Source organism: Apostichopus japonicus, chromosome 5 (assembly GCF_037975245.1).
Source record: "Apostichopus japonicus isolate 1M-3 chromosome 5, ASM3797524v1, whole genome shotgun sequence".
Lineage (NCBI taxonomy): Eukaryota > Metazoa > Echinodermata > Holothuroidea > Aspidochirotida > Stichopodidae > Apostichopus > Apostichopus japonicus.
In genome coordinates this window covers 6,653,401-6,670,948 of record NC_092565.1, presented here as the reverse complement: position 1 = coordinate 6,670,948, position 17,548 = coordinate 6,653,401, and the positions used below count along the sequence as shown (strand labels likewise).

At 36.5% G+C, this 17,548-nt stretch overlaps 2 protein-coding genes across 3 annotated transcripts in view; one reads left to right on the top strand and one right to left on the bottom strand.

Moving 5' to 3' along the window:
- Nucleotides 1-5,696: 5,696 nt before the first annotated feature.
- Nucleotides 5,697-17,548, bottom strand: part of LOC139967446 (neuronal acetylcholine receptor subunit beta-3-like) — an 83,148-nt gene continuing 71,296 nt past the window's right edge. For both annotated transcript variants that reach the window (XM_071971252.1, XM_071971253.1), the window contains 4 exons: nucleotides 11,693-11,802; nucleotides 9,263-9,465; nucleotides 8,181-8,519; nucleotides 5,697-7,584 (listed from right to left, as the gene is read on the bottom strand). In XM_071971252.1, coding sequence (XP_071827353.1) covers nucleotides 7,031-7,584; nucleotides 8,181-8,519; nucleotides 9,263-9,465; nucleotides 11,693-11,802 — 1,206 coding nt within the window. In that variant the 3' untranslated portion in view covers nucleotides 5,697-7,030. The remainder of the gene's footprint in view (nucleotides 7,585-8,180; nucleotides 8,520-9,262; nucleotides 9,466-11,692; nucleotides 11,803-17,548) is intronic.
- Nucleotides 16,301-17,548, top strand: part of LOC139967447 (uncharacterized) — an 88,474-nt gene continuing 87,226 nt past the window's right edge. Inside the window, exon 1 of the mRNA XM_071971260.1 lies at nucleotides 16,301-16,524. The gene's annotated coding sequence lies outside the window, so the exon portion shown is untranslated. The remainder of the gene's footprint in view (nucleotides 16,525-17,548) is intronic.

Genomic DNA, 17,548 nt, shown 5'->3' with positions numbered 1-17,548 from the left:
AGCAAGTCAGCGGACACCTGTTTGTTTTGTAAATAGAATGAGGTCCGCTGTATAACACTGTACGCCCTATACACACAGTCAAACTCTATTGACGATTTTTATAGCAGAGAAACAAGGATATTTCTCGTATAAAGCATTTGTGTCACTTGGAATTATGGAATGGATTCATATATTTTAGTCGTTCTACCAATGGGCGTTAGGTAAGTCATGTTCTGTCTTTATACGTTTGGGGTTTGGGTTATTTTTCTACGGCAAGAGCAGGTGTAGGCTATTTACAGGTAACATGTACATTACATATTGAGATTACCGATTGCGCGATGAACTGTATGCGTACAGTATGGATACGTTTGTTTACAAGTTTGCATACATGTTTTCTTTGGCTTGTTTATAAACAAACCTATCAATTGCTCATTATTTACCAAAGGCTTTATTCCTGTAGAAAAGTTGTCATCATAATAATATCGTAGCGAACCTGTCAAAACCTGTAAAAGATAACGAAGGCCGTCATGATTGGTATCGCTCTGTGCGTCTTTATAATGGATTATATACATCAATTTAATATAGTGCAGGGTTGTAATCGATTTCAGCCCACCCGAATGCGTGGCATTCCAGTCCTCTTTGTTCGAGTCTTTGTTTCTGAACTACCCAAGTTACCAGATACCAACTGTTTGTTTAATCAATTTTCGAATCAAAAGTTGTTATCTCCAAAAATGTGTTCATTCTGGTTTGCATAGGCTAAGCTATAGGCCTATATAGTTTTTATTACGAAGTTACGAATGTTACGTTCACAGAAGATTTGCTTAATGATGTGTCGCAGCGGAAAAAGGCCTTAAAACTAAAAGTACCCATAGCGAGATAAGCCATCTGGAAACTTGTCCGGTGGACACTGGACTTTATAGCAACCGCGTAGCCAGGGGCGATGGGCGATTCCCCCCCCCCCACCCCCACCAAAATGAGTGAAAAGAGCAAGAGAGAAAAAATGCACTGTATTGATTGGATTGCATCCATTTGTAGCACTGAAATTTCACGTTCATGGAATATCAAGGAGGCGAGTACTTCCTTCAATCGAATTAAGGGCTTCGATTAATTCACATTGTAAACATGTCCAAAATCAACTCTATGATAACCTTAGGCGAGCAAAACCATATCAATTGAAGTACTTAGCAATGTGCTGTAGTGAACTTTTTAGTTCCATGATGCTGATCGTCTTCAACCGTGTGTTCCCCCAACTATGTGTTGTTTTCAATTGCAATAAATAACATGCTACAGCTAATATGGTTATTGGGAAGGAAAGGGATTGTTTGGGTAGGGATTTTATGGGATAGGGGTGCTGGGGAGACCGTGGATCAGTAAAGCCCGCCTCAAATGCCATCTTGTATTCGGTTAAAAAATTGGCGCGTGATATTTCAGTGCAAAACAGGCAAATACAAAAGAAAGGGGAAAAAAGTTATCCTCTTTTTGAGGGCGTTATTTCAGAACCGACCGCTGGAAGATTAAAATTTGTTCGTGAGGTTTCGAAAACACGGAGAGTCGACATACCAGTTATGATATTGAAGTGTTTGCTAAAAATATTGTTTATTTATTAAAATCCATTACATTCTTTCATTTAAATACTGTTTCTATTTTTCGTAGACCAAACCTCCAGTTTGTAGTCAAATGGTTTAAGGAAACAAGCATACATTTCTTAATATTTATTTACGTTGAGAACATTATCAAAACCGACTAGATGATATTTTAACAGTCACATTAAATGAAAAAAGAAAGAAAGATAAGAAAGTTGACCGCACACAATCCCTTTTGAGAACCCTTTACTTGTCCGACAACTCCTCCCCTCTCAAATGTGTTCACAAACCCAGTCCTTATTATTGGTAGAAACTACTGTCTTGAACAACTTCGACAACACAGCTAAGAGAAAAACATGCTTCCATTTTGGGAGGTATCACATTAATGTGTCTTCACACCGGGACTGAAGACTTGATCAAGTGTAAATATGACATCATCGACCTACACACGTGCTTCAGTTGTTTATGTCTTGCTGAACTTTGACGATGGTATCATTTTCTGTAATGTTTTGGGGACTTGAGACTGCTGAAACAGATTATTGAACCTCATAACATGATCAAATGATGGCATGAGTGTCATTGTCAACGGTGTAAACAATCTTTTTTGAGTATATGAAAAGAAAGAGAGACATAAAGGTTTCATATCCTATTGGCTGCAATTCGACATCAAAGAAAACAATGACAGCTCACAAACCCGACATTTCAACTAGGAGATCAATCATAAACGGAACTTGATTTTCCTTAGCTGTAAGGAGAAGTTGTTCTTCACAAAAAACCCTGTCATATATATATGACCAACTTAAAGATGATAGTTGGGTTTGTGTCCCCTTAAATTAAATAGCCAAGATGTTGTGATGAATAACAGTTCAACGTTGCGGCTGCCTATATTCTAAGTTTGTCGCTGTAACCGGCCGTCCGCCCTTATAAAAGTTTCGTTTTCATACCTGTACGTATACGTATACTTCTCGTTTGACAACCCTCTTCCATCATTCAGTCTATTTTTAAATAAATCGTGTCGTATTTGGCTACTATAAGTTTGATCCAAGTCTGATCTCGTCTATCGAAAGAAGCGTATAACTGAAACCCCCATAATGTAATTGACAACTAAATGCATCTTTTTTTGTTAACATTGCACTCGTTATTCTAACCAAAGATCCATTTGAGGTGAAGGAAGGGAAGGAGAATAGGGAAGGATGGGGCAGGGGCGGGTTGGGGAGGTTCATCACATATTAGCCCAAAGCCTTATCGACATGTATGACCCTGGAAAACCCTATTTTCCATGCAGAGAGGAAAGAAGGGGGAGGGAGGGGAAGAGGCAAGGGTATGGATGGTGGTGTTCAATTCACCTCTGTGTAAACCCAGATGTCTCTAGATAACAATACCCCATCTTCTGAAAGGTCTCTAGGTAACCTTATCCCTGCTTTTGATGGGTCTTTATGTAACCTTACCCTGCACCTTTTGATGAATCTCTAGAGGTAAGCTTATCCCACCTTTTGATGGATCTCTAGGTAAGCTTATCCCACCTTCTGATGGGTCTCTAGGTTGCCTGATCCCACCTATTGATGGATCTCTAGGTAAACTTATCCCATCTTCTGATGGTTCTCTAGGTAACCTTACCCCACCTTTTGATGGATCTCTAGGTAAGCTTTTCCAACTTTTTGATGGGTCTCTTGGTTGTCTGATCCCACATTTGTATTGGTCTCTAGATAACCTTATCCCACCTTTTGATGGATCTCTAGGCAACCTTACCACCACCTTTGGTTACGACCCCTCACCATTAAAGTAACATATATTAGTACAGGCTACAGTACATCCATGCGTGTTCTCCAGTCATTTCTTGCACGAATATTGTTTCATGATGAAAAGCTTAGTTCCAAACGTTCACTCGTTATCAATTTACACAAGGACCAACAACAAAAGAGGTGGTACTGTGTTTATGTTACTGCTTGAAAGATAACTTTAGGCACACATTTGTGGTATGTTGTAAACCGTTTAAGCAAAACAAATATATATATATATTAAAAAACGGTGCTACGGCAGTCCAACTTATATTTCCATGTATCGTTTCTCATGCATTTTGTTGTATAGATTATGCTATTGTGAGAACATGTTGTGCTTAGAGGGTACCGGGTATAGGTGTGAGAAATATGATATATATATATAAATATTACAAAGACGAAAACGAGAATCTAAAACAAAATAATATAATTATGATTAATATAAAAAAAAGTAAAGACTTTACACAGTAGGTAACCTTATAATAGTAGCTAGTTAAGCAACCAAAATGACCCGATAATCTAAGACGAGTTTTGCACGCATCCTTCGATAAAATACCGCACACATACAACATTAACTTAGTATTTCGGTAACGAATAATTTCGGAATAAAAACAATTCCAAAAAAAAGTCTCAGCAATTTAATATAGTACTCACTGTGCCAAAAAAAGAAGACCTATTGAAACAAATTAAAGGCCCATCTATCTCTTTGATATTTACTTAAACATGATTGGTCGATTCAAGACAGATGACGTTTTTAAAGTGATTTTTGCTTTGGTACTGTATTATTTAAGACGGAATATGTGATGTTAGAAGAGAGTATATTAGGTATGTTTTACATGCTAATCGTGGAACGGAAATTTGACGACTAATATCTGATTTACATTTTCAAACGTTTTTGTTTCCTTAACAAGGAGACGTTTTTCTATTGGTTATTTCATGTCACTGCCCATGGATGGGAGACGTCCAAATCTCTTCACAGCCAATCGAGATAGAGAATTCCACGAAGAAATGAATATGCATATTTAGTCTCTTTGCGAATATTGGGATAGCAGTTTAGGCTCAAGAACGTGTTGCGCATGCATGCAAAATGGTCTGCAGGTCAACCATGACCAAACATACATCAGACATTCCAGTGTATCGTGTACTTGTCAACCTCACATACGAATATACACTACCTACCGTAATTTACATATGCATGCTGCATAGGCTATATCTATTTTAGAAGTAATTTTCAATTGAAAAATCTTGTTACTTTCTCTGTTTTGATATACACCTTTCACCATAAATAAACAGCCAGATAGAACGAATTGCTTTATTAAAGCGGTCACGGAAGACTATTGGTGCGGTGTGAGCTTAATAAATTGTGCTGTGCATAACATGCATGTCCGTAATGAACATTCATAAAACAGCCGACTGCTATTCATAGCCTGACTAGTTTGTTTTCTTAAATTACAATATTTATAAGAATAAAATTCTAAGAAAAACATATACCAGAACCACCACAAAGATACCGTATATGACGCTCGCCAGTCCAGCTTTGTGATAAAAGTGAATCGAAACTTTCGTCGGTGCAATTTCATAAATGTTGACAAAATTCACTTAACTCAGAGTCTCTTTCTTCATTGGTTACCAGCGCCACCACTTAGGCAGTTAGGCACATATACGTCATCTGCAGTCATTGATCACCACAGTGTAAACATTGTTGAACATTATATGAAGAAACCACCTCTCGTCCACACTAATCGACTTTTCTTCTGTTGCATAGATTAAAATATTGATAAATAAATGTTAAAAAAATGATACCTATGTGAATAACGATGATGGTATGTTTCTAGGTTACACAATGGTGAGTAGTTATATGTCGACTTAAATAGGCAACCCAATTTTCTTAATGTGTGACAGACCTTGCACAACTCATGGGATTTTTTTTTCAATTTTCATATTGAAGATTTTGTAAAACATAAAACAATCCTCACGTAGAGAGTTTGACTTCACATTTCCATGTGTTGACTAAGTTCCCTATAATCAGCACCAAACTTAGCCGACAAAGAATGTAAAAGGAATCATCAGGTTTCAAAAATGTATTCTTTGTTTCCCTTTACATTATTATAGACAAATTATCGATAAATGTAGGCTAAGGTATATAACTGAGTCGATCAATCCTTTATTAAAATTAAATATTTATTTAACACAAGTAAATGATTTCTATAATATTCCAAAGTTTTATTTTCGAAAATTTGATATCCTGACCGAAGCTAAATTTGAGTTGTAAGAGAGCAGAAAGTATTGAATATATATTGAAACTATAGGCGTGATACACCCCCTCCCCCTCACCCTCCCTCCCCTCCACAATAAAATGAAAGAAATTCATTCTGTTGATTATTTGTTACATGCTGTCTTCCTAGCGCGTTTGGATTTGATGCAGTACTGAGCTCATATTCGCAGATAAATGATCTGAAACGTGCAAGCTTGGAGTGTTGCCATGACGTAACTACTACGTCAGCGTTGCCTCCCTGCACTCTCCACCATAGCAAGCTAGAAAGTCGAATAGTGGTCGATTATTGTTGAAACGCCAGCAAAACATTTTCTCTCCACCTTCATAAAATCATTTTGCTTTTGCCGAGAAAATATGTTCTCTTATTGAACAGTGTCGGAGAATAAAGTAATAAAGGAAAGAAAAAAATGTCCTTTTAAGGCAGGTATTTATGTAAAAACTTTAAAATCATATAAGAAACACCTCCACCTTCATCAGTATAGAAATATGCCTATTTACATATATCAACCAGGAAAAACTTATGAAATCAAAGTTTTCAAAGATCCTTGAAACTTAACCGGTAACATGAAATAAGTTGGCAACCACGTGTCACTCAGTTATGAATATTCATTGAGTTTTACCTTTTAATATAAGGTTCTTTGCCCTCAGGTGCAAGCTTACATACTAACTATACCTTATATTAAAGACGCCATGAGACTTGCTAGAATCTGTTGTGTTTTTTTTTTTACCTATTTTCTTTTACAATACTCAACAATAATATACCAAATATGATAATGCATGCCATTATTTTTTTCGTTAAAAATATTTTTTCTGTATAATTTTGTAACAATTATTTCTGTATTATTTCTTAATTTTTTTTTAATATAGGATAACTCTACATTCTTTGTACAATTTATTGCAAAATGAACACCAAACTCTACGTGAAAAAAAAACAAAGCTACGGATGAACCCTATGCATGAAATCCAAAATTTTCATCCTCAGACTGATATCCAAAATAGAAATTGAAGAATAAAAGAAGAACTTGCAACAATCCATAATTGTGTATAACGAAAGCTTTTAACCTTTAACGATAGCTATGAAGTCGCCGCATACAACAATTTGTCAATTAGAATATACCACATTCAACGCTCGTTGCGCGTGGTCCATTTCCTCCCTCTTTCTCTGACGAACCTACTATATATTCCAGCCAGTGGAATACATCCTTGTGTACAATTTTGCCCTGAAGAATGCGTTCTTGCAACGCTAACAAACTGCACACATCAAATACCAACATAGCGCCACTCCTCTAAATGCTCGAGGCATCAATACCCGAATCTTAATCAAAATTCGTCGGTGTAAAATTTTTCGCTTAGCACAAAGTCAGCGTAACGACGCAATGTAAGCATTTTTCTTGCAAGTGTACCTTGTTGTAACCTTAATTAAAGTTGAATTGTAATACGATGAAAAACATTGTACTTAGCATACCAAGAAAGAATATCACCATGAAAATGCGATCCACCACTAGCGCAACTTGCTTCCAATCATTTTCACAACGTTCAACTTTTTCTTTTTCTAATGCCAATTCTCTCATCAATCGGAATTCTTCCCGAATGGATTCGAGAAGACTTATTTCGCGCAACCGGGTCGAGCTTGCCGATCTAAGTGCGTTGAGTTGTTTCCGTGTGTCCAGTTCGTTCGCGGAGGGCATAGAGTTATCCAGGCGATCTTCCCAGCCGTTCACAGCCGTGTCTAACGGCTCCATCTCGATGCTGGATAGCGCCTTCCATCTTCGTTTGCGGTAAGTCTCGTACTCCCGCTTCTTAGTGGTACGTCTCATCATAAACAAACGTCCGACCCGACCATGAACGATCCTACGAAGCCAAGGGGGTACTTGATGTGTCTCCGGTCCCCTGTGGTGAAGATTAAGAACCACTACTGACATCGCCAGCGATAGGGATACCATCACCATGGTTGCGGCGTAGTAGATACCTGTAGAGTAAAACGTTGGATAAACAATTGCTTTTGACGTTTCAAAATCGTTCATCGTTAAAAGACAATTGAAAAGACAATGCACTTCATTTTGATGCCATCAGAGAAAGTGATGACTAGGGCGACTAAACAAGCCTACCGTAGCTTGAAATTTAACTGTCCCATCCTGTCCCTCAGTGTGGCCTATAAGACGGGGACGTATAGGGTGGAGAGGATGGTGTGACAGTGGCGTGCGTAAAGCGGGATACTTGTCCCTACTTCTATTATAAGTCTGGGGATTTTTTTTAACATTCAGTCGGGAAAGAGATTGACCTCTCCCATGGGCTCAGGATACCATTCCAGAAGGGTTGTTCACACTACTTTCCCGACCCTATACGCCCTCCTTCCCGACCCTATATATACGCACGTCACTCGTCATTGATATCCACAGACGTGACTTGGGACTTTCCCGTCTTGCATGTCAACACAGTTTCATAGCTCCATCTTATATATCCTCCGTCTAATCATCCAGTGTTCTTCTTGGAGCATCAAACATCGTCCACAATATTATACATCATCTGATCAACGAAACGTGCAGAAAACTTTTGACAACTTACCTATAATAGGGACAACGTCTGTAGGTGGTAGTAGTTCCGCGACGATCAGGAGAAAAACAGTCAGCGAAAGCAGAACAGTTATACCCAAACTGACCTTCTCTCCGGATTCCGGAGGCAAGAAAAAACTTAGAAATGTCGTCCCAGATATTAGAAAGCAGGGCATGATCAAGTAGAAGACAAAGTAAGTCGGTATTCGATGAAGCTTGACAGAGTATTCAACAAAGGTATATGGGACCGGTGTGTCATCTTCATAAATGACGTAGTCCTCCCGTCCGGACACTGTTTCAAAACCGATGACTTCCCATTCACCTGAACTTCGAAGATACTTTTCGGCGGAACCTTGAGTTTGTATAAGAGGAGGAAATAGGACACACAGTCAGCGATTTCCAAATTGTACTTATATCGTGAAGGATTAGCTCGTGGAAGCATTTGTCGTTCTATCGATCAACATCTGTTGACAGGTCACCACATTCTGGCAGCTATTATGTGATATATGCTATGTATGGATGTGATCCACCTTTTACAACACTGGACTTAGCTTCAACTTATGAAAACGTGCGAACCATGTGTGAGATTGATTCATGTAACGAAGAATAGTAAATTGTATAAAGTAAATAGCATTTATCAAGATCATGATGAATCTTGTTTCAAGCGTGAAACCAAACCAAATAAAGAAAATGTAAACCTAAAACCTTGAAATGAAATCAATTCCTGGAAGAGAAAGTGGCGCTTTGGCTTAAAGTTTCTTCCAAATTCTTCACTCTCTCAGACCACTGATGGCATCGGAGGCAATCCTAGATGGGGTATATATATATATATATATATCATTTCTGTATACCTTACAGAATGTCCTAAGTAATTTTGACTATCAGAATTAAAATCTGCCCTATGCAATCGTACCAAAAAAGACCCCCATCAAATACCTCCACCCTTCAGCTTGTGTAAATATTTAATGCGAAGGACACTTTTCGAAACAGGACATATGGAGAAGCAGGAGAATGGTATCCTATGAGCATACATGGGAAAATGTTCATTGGAAAGGGAGCAAGAGTGGGTGGGAGAGGATGGACTAGGAGACCTACCCGTTCCATTCAGTGTTATTTCGTCCGCTCCGTGTTGCCATGGGCCAAAGGTCAGGGGACATTCTTGGTAATCGAAGGGGAAGTTGGTTACGTCCATGCTACAATGGGTGGTGATGATGGTTGGTGATTGCCAAACCACTCTACCGTTTGAGTATACACTGCATATAGAATTAGCCGTGTAGTCTTCATATCTGCTGCCAGCACTACAAAATACATTGACAAAAAGCAAAGCAAAAAATAAAAATAAAAAAGGGAGTAAAAGGAGAAAAGAAGAAGGGGGATTACAATTTGAAACGAGCATAAGTATACAAGAAACGAGAGTCCTGTGAGATATATACATATCGTATATTGAATTTCGAGGAGCAAATTTATTCATCAGCAGTATCTATGTGTTACCAAAGTGTCAAATGCTATTCCTCTGGGATGCTTATCTGTGTCAGAGTATTTCATGTTTGTAATAAGATCTTCGTTTGCTCGCGTACCCTTGGTGTTACGGAGCTCTTTGTGTTGCTTGTCATCATTTTATATTATACTAATTGGTACTCAATTCCCGTCGTACCCAGTGAACAATTTCCTTATGCAGACTATAAAGCCTGTAGTCACGTCTCAAATCAAGTATAATTCAAGGAAAGGAAATGAATCGTATCAAAACTTCCTGATTCTGTGTAAATGGACCTTATCAAGTTGCAACTCTTGGAAATATGAAGAGCTGCAATTCGGGATATATTTTTTTTATATTTCAGCTGACATCTGTTAAGTTAATTTAATGTTCATGATTCCATCCTCCATTTATTCATCACATTAATAAAAATAGAGTGAGTTTGTCTTTTTTTTTCTTTGTTCATTTAAAGCTGTTTGGTGTCCAAATAGTACTGATTAATTTAATCAGTTATCATTAATGTCAAATTCTTTTGACCCTTCAAAAAAAGGGGGGCGGGTGTGGGAATGAAACGGGTGAAATAACCCAAATTTCCTGAGGTATGTAGTAAACATTTGGGATTTTCACATCTGTTAAAGGAGAAAAATTTGAATGCCAAAAGAAACAGTTTATGAAAGTTATCACGGCGCTTACGTCAAATTCACAGCTCTTAAAAGTCTCTGTTGTGGGAATAGGGCTAGTTGCGGTCAAATCCCAGCCAGTCATGCGCAACATTAAAAAGTCAGAGAAATTTATTTCGAAGTCCTTTTTGGGAGCCGATGTTTCCCATTATTACTATCTTACTTCTTAACTGGCTCACTAAGCGCAAAATCATCGCTTGACTTTACGAACTAATAAATAAATAAATTAACCTAGTTGATTCAAAAGAATTGATATTTGTTATAGTTGCATAGTATAAGAGTATGTTTACTGAATTTCCTAACATCAAGTTAAAGACAGAAAAAAGGGGGTGAAAATGTATGTTTGACATTTTGGTGGATTTTTGAGAGGTGAAATTAGATAATTTTCACATCTACCTAAAACTTTAGTAAGGGATGTCTATCATTCTGGCAAAATTTTGTCAATAAATCATCAACCGATAAATAATTGGAAAATATATCAACAAATATAAACGTGGTTTGCTAATAAAAAGAAAGGAAAACCGTTCACCCTATGTGAAAGTAAAGTACATTATCAACGCTATGTCAATACTGTCCATACAGACATGTCATTAATTGAGTGAGGTGTATATACATTTTCCCCATAAGTAATTTTTTCATAAACTATGTGAATATTATTGTGAAGTGTCACGTGTATACTAATGTATAGCACTTATACTTGTTGTAGAGCCACAGATCAGGCATCCATACTATATCCTTAGATATCTTGTGAATCCTTTTTTTTATATTTATATTGTAAAGTGTCTCGTGTATAATAATGTACAGCACCGCAGATCAGGCATCCATACTATATCCTTAGATATCTTGTGAATCCCCTTTTTTATATTTACATCGTAAAGTGTCTCGTGTATAATAGTGTATAGCACTTACTTGTTGTAGAGCCACATATCAGGCATCCATACTATATCCTTAGATATCTTGTGAATCCTTTTTTTTTTATATATATTTATATTGTGAAGTGTTTCGTGTATAATAATGTATAGCACTTACTTGTTGTAGAGCCACGGGTCAGACATCCATACTATATCCTTAGATATCTTCTGAATCCCCTTTTTTATATTTACATTGTAAAGTGTCTCGTGTATAATAATGTATAACACTTACTTGTTGTAGTGCCACATATCAGGCATCCATACTATATCCTTAGATATCTTGTGAATCCCCTTTTTTATATTTACATTGTAAAGTGTCTCGTGTATAATAGTGTATAGCACTTACTTGTTGTAGAGCCACAGATCAGGCATCCATACTATATCCTTAGATATCTTGTGAATCCCCTTTTTTATATTTACATTGTAAAGTGTCTCGTGTATAATAGTGTATAGCACTTACTTGTTGTAGAGCCACAGGTCAGGCATCCATACTATATCTTTAGATATCTTGAAGTTAGTCAAACCATTGTAATCATCAGGATCCCAAGTTAAATACTCATCAAACCAGCGCTGTTAAACAGAAGAGGGAAAAAATGGGAGTTGAAAATATTTATTGATAATGCATGATGTTATAACCCAGACTGAAACCCATACCCGCATATACATACTATATACATAATCAAGTGTTATGACCATGAGCAAATTTAACACCGAAGCATACACATTCCAACATAACAAGATGATGTAGTGTTATGTAGCTAAATTTATATAGTAAAGATGTTAACATGGTATAGTGGGGTCCAACCCGATCCACACAGAGAACACAGTATAACTACTATAAATCTTAAAGTTTTGTACCAGAGTAAAGACTGGATCGTGCAATAAATCTGTAACATGTGCTGTTATAGGATTACAGTAAGAACAGGATATGTGTAATCCAGTATGATGCATTTGTTGGGATTAAACATATCCTGAGTTCTCACTGTACTCGTAATAGCACATGCTACCGATTTATCAGCAAGATCCAGTTTTTACTCTGGTACAAAACTTTAAAATTTACAGTAGTTACTATAATCTCTGCAGTGTGAATCGGCTGTGGAATCACAGGAGATTAGCTCCATACGCATAATAGATTAAGTTAATTTCAATTGCTGAGCGAATAACAAAGTTCCTTTAGTATGTTTAAAAGACTTTCTCAACTGTCTGTTGTTGATGTTGTTGTTTATTGTCAACAGCGAGTCAACACGATCGCGGTAAAAGTTGATCAAACGGATTAATGTAATTAAAATATCGAAACGCAATACTCAATACTTCAAATCACTCACTAAAAAATACTTTCATTTTCGAGTTCCAGTTATTAATATTTAATGTGAGTTGCACTCAACAATGGCTGGCATGTTCGATATATTACTTTAAAGTTGAACTTAAATTTGCTTTTTGTTTGATTCCATGTTCCCTCTCCTCCTCCTCATTTAACCGATCGAAGAGCCATTTAACTACGGATTCATATAACCAACCAGTTTTATTTTTCGTTATGGATGTAGTTCGATAGTAAGATATATAGCATTTGATTAGATTTTTTTCCACCAAAGCATGTTTCCTCCGATGCTATATAATCCTTCTAGTTCAATGGTTTGATCATAACTGTACGCAAACATACATTGCACAAACTAACGTCATTAAGACCATTGAGACAGACTGCTCGAAAAAAAGAAGGTTTAATGGAGAGCTATAAGGTCTTCGCAATAGTGATATTACATCTACCTACTTGCCGCATAATATTGAGATTAAGTCTGCCAAGAAGTAATATAATATGCAGCTAGTTCAATTAATCTAGATATTAAAAAAATAAAAAGTCAACGAGCTGTATTTTATACTTTTCACGCTCGGTCATGCATTCATTTCAGGAAAGTTCAAATTCCGAAGAAAAGAGAAAAAGAATTATATGTGCATATATACATACTGGATTATTGCGTACATGATTATCTTCTGTACCCCTGTGTTAATTGGTAGACAAACAGACAGATAGATTAAACATATAGTCAGATATCAGACAGACAGACAAACAGACAGATAGATAGATGGAAGGAATAAAAGATTATTTCTTTAATTAGTAGTATTCTTTTTTTTTATCATTAACATTAGGACCAAACATCTTCGACGCATGAATATTACATGCACAAGAAGTGTGGGGGGGGGGGGAGGTGGAGAAAAAATTATAGCATTTACACTCGGGATATATTGATAAGAATGTCTTTGTATTTCACTGAGCGTCACTATAATGTTCACTAGTAGCTACCGTAGTTTGTGAATTCATATGAGGAAAATTATTAAGTTTCTGGATTATTCTATATAAAACAGCTACTACTTGCCACCATACGATCTCAAAGACCACGAGATTATTTCTTTACTTTGTTTTGCGATTTATCCTTTTAGCATACCCTTTGTCATATTAATATTGAGATACATGTTCTCAAGTAACTCAAACAAAATTATTTCTCCATCGTTTAAATGGTGCGGCAATTGAGTCACTATTTCAAACAGGTTAAGGCTTAGGCAATTATTGAGACAATTTTCGTCGTAACCTGTCATATTGTATGGTTGATCTTCCCCAATGGGATTCATATGATTATGTATGAAAATGTTATCGAGAATATATAGACTTGTTAAGAGCTATATATGCAACCATCTAAAATTGTCAATAATGTATTTTCTCCCTTTCTCGATACAAACGACAATTTGTTATTATTGCTCCGCTCTGAATTCATCTACTTTGAATAGAAGGGGAGGGGGGGGGGGGGAGCAGAATTGCTTTTAGAAATAAACTTTTACCCCTTACAGTCTTCCCTTTCTCACATCCTGGTGCGACATCAAAACAAAACCCAAATTTAAACTACAAATAACACCGCAAAGAGAAAGCTAGAATAACGATTTTTAACAAATTTTGCAATGCCTGCCTTACAGATATCAGATAACTTAGTTTACCGCGACACACTTTTCCTGCATCCGCGGTATACTGCATACCTATTCAGTTCACAATTAATAGTTAATCAAAGAGGAAGAAAAAAAAACGATTTACGTTGGACTTAAACTGTCTATTGTTCCATCGGTTCATTCTTAACTTGATGTAAATGAGTTCTTTGAAGCCATTTAATCCGATTTTAATTACAAATTAAATGATTTCCACACAACCTGATGCTTATATAAGTGATATATCTGGACTCTTGCAACACGACTGTAAACAGATGTATGAGTAAACAGTAGACTAAGTTGTTAGCTGAAGCTGTGTTATTATAGTGCAATATACATGTATGTGTGAAGGTATATATGTGTGTGGGGGGAGGGGGGGGGGCAAAAGTGTCTACTTGTCTGTTTTAATATTACTCGTGACGTACGTCGATGTAAATGGACTAACTCACTGAGTGCTTAAATTAGTTTCATTTTATTTATTTTTTAAATTTTATATCTAGGTCCTAATAAATACTCTGTATTATGATGTAGTTTTATTTCGCGCGTGTTATCGGCATTCCAGTTATTTATTCTTGAAGGATAATAGTATCCGTCCCAAATTGTGCTATAGAAAGTTTAAAAAATGGTCACTCATATTAAACCGTCCACAACTTATTGGATTGTCACAATCCTAGCTAACTTTTTCACTAACTTATTGAACTGTCTATTTCCATAGACAATATGTATTTGGAAAAACGTGGTATGTTAGATCCTCAAGAAAAAAAATTACTTGTGAAAACTGATTTTAGCAGGGTACAATTTTGGCCAATACTGATGATCTTAATGACTATATTAAGTGAGAGGGGCGGGGAGTTGGGGGGGGGGTGACCTCGTCACTGTAACAATGTTGTAATCCATCATTATTCTGGTATGTCTGGTCTGCACTGGTGCACCGGTTACTGCTACCTTTTTGTGGGCGTTATTTTGTTTATTTTTATTTATTTATTTTGGCGGGAGAACCGACCGTTAGGTTGATAACACAACTACAGCTGTTTAAGACATATCATAGCAAGTATTGTTTTTCATTTAACTATATTATGTCTTTAACAACTATCGGAAAGTTACGTAATTTTCCTTTGTATGTTTCTTTCATACATGTGTTTAATATTATTACCATGGAAACGTGTCCGGGCGACGAAATGTTGAGCACTGAATGACGTTATTAACTTATTCGCTCATTAATCTTCCTTTGGTAAAGAAGGAAAGCAAAATGCTAGTATATCAATTTCACTCTTTTATTTTGGATCAATACTCGCTAGATTTGCTGATATTGCTTACAAATCGCACCTCAAAAAAAAAAGAAGCTACTTAAAAGTGATCAGTAATTGGCCCCAAATTTTAAACAAACTAAAACTGTTTCGCTATACGCGATCTTTATCAGTATCCCCGCACATGCATATTGTTCTACAGTAACAAAACCTTTAATGTATGGGTTTATAGAAAGTTGTCTGGAAAAAAATGTAATACCGAAAGTAGTAAAAATTATAAAGATACTTATCTTTTGGATGAAATTTCAGGCCTCTGTTTGGACATATACAAGTTATAAAATTTGCAATCGGGAGAAAGAAAATCTGGATGCAAAAATCTTGATTATGCTGATATTTATCATTCCTTTTATAACCAAAAATAGAACTACTTGGCTTATCAACGGCGACCTCGTGCTAGTTTTTATATTAGTTACGACAGCATTCATGGAATACTATGGATATGTAATGATCACAAATTATGATTTCTGGCGGGAGGTATATTTTAACACATACGCCACTTCAATAATGAATTCAGTAAAAATGTTAGTATTGATACGTCATATATAGTCAAGACAAGAAAACAGAAAAAAAGAGTGCTACTAATGAGTCGTGTAGCTACAATGATTTTCGAAACAAAAAGTAATAATAAAAATTCTTTAAAAATATGCATTGTATCTGGAATGCTCTTTTAATGCTAACTTGATATAATGACGTTGGGCCGCTTGGGTCCTCAGAGAAAAAACTAAATGTTAGTCTATTGTTTTCAAAATTCTAATAACAATTCTTACGTTTTTTTCTTTTTTATATTCTTGAATGGAGTAGAGATATAACCCTTATTGCATAACACTCACCTGGACACCCCAAGCTAGAGAGGAGAAGGAGGGGGACGCCAAAAATACAACAACATGGAGGATAATAGTTGAGAATGATTAGATGTCCTGGAATGATGTATAAGGGAGATAGCCTTCCTTGAGAGGCAGGTGAACATTGCAGGCGTATGGGCCTCGTAGACCGACAAAAGATTATAGGTGCAGAGGTGAGTTTATATTTTATTGATATTTATGTGTGTAACGTATGATGAACTGCAGACATTACGAACACATATGTCGGTTCATAATCGTCAGTTACAGAATCGACACGAATTCCGTATACCTAACATATTATCAACAAATATATACTATTGGGCTGCTCTCAATTGCCATGCATCGTAACTGATGTTTGTTCCAATTCAGGGTACTGATCTTGATTTTAGCCAGTAGATGTTTTGTTTTCAGCACCTGCGATTTTTAGCAAGCGCATGCTGAAAGCTGCAGATATTATATATGCCTGTTGGTACATAAATATAAGCCGAGCTGGAAACATTGTTTGTTTTGTTTTTTTCAACGGTATAACAAATATATCCAAATTCGTTTTTTTTTTACCTAATCAGAAAGCATCGAAACCAGCACGCATGCTTGTTGATTGGTTGATCGCTTCGGAAAGCTGTTTCGTTGAATTTTAGTCTGATTGGTTTTTTCTCACTTTAGTACGAAGAGGTACTTTTCACAGTAAATACAACATCAACAAGATGAAGTTACGTATATTCGGCGAAACAATAAAAAAGATGGTTAGGAATTGTAGGCTTTTTGAAAAGTGCCGAAATAGGAAATAGTTTATGGATATAAGTGGTTGAAAGTCACATCGGAATGTCCCAATTTATTTACAGTTAAGCAAGTGACGAGTATTCCGGATCACATGTTTTGTTGTTGTTGGTTGAAATCCAATCACAAAGCTTCACCTCTTGCGCAAATGCAGAATGCCCCCCCCATGAAAAAAAGGTTGGCGTCTACTTGCCCTCATCTCCCTTCACTGAGATCTGTGCGTATAACGTCATACAATAGTAATCCCAATATCGCTCCTTGCCCCACCCCGACTCCACATCAACCATCACATCTATACCTGCTAACTTCTTATATGCACTTTTCTTAATCGGGATTAATCTTCATATCGATATAAATATCCGTTCGGCTTTAATCGAAAAAGAACTTCAGGGTCGGTCTGCATTAATCAATGGGTTCCCA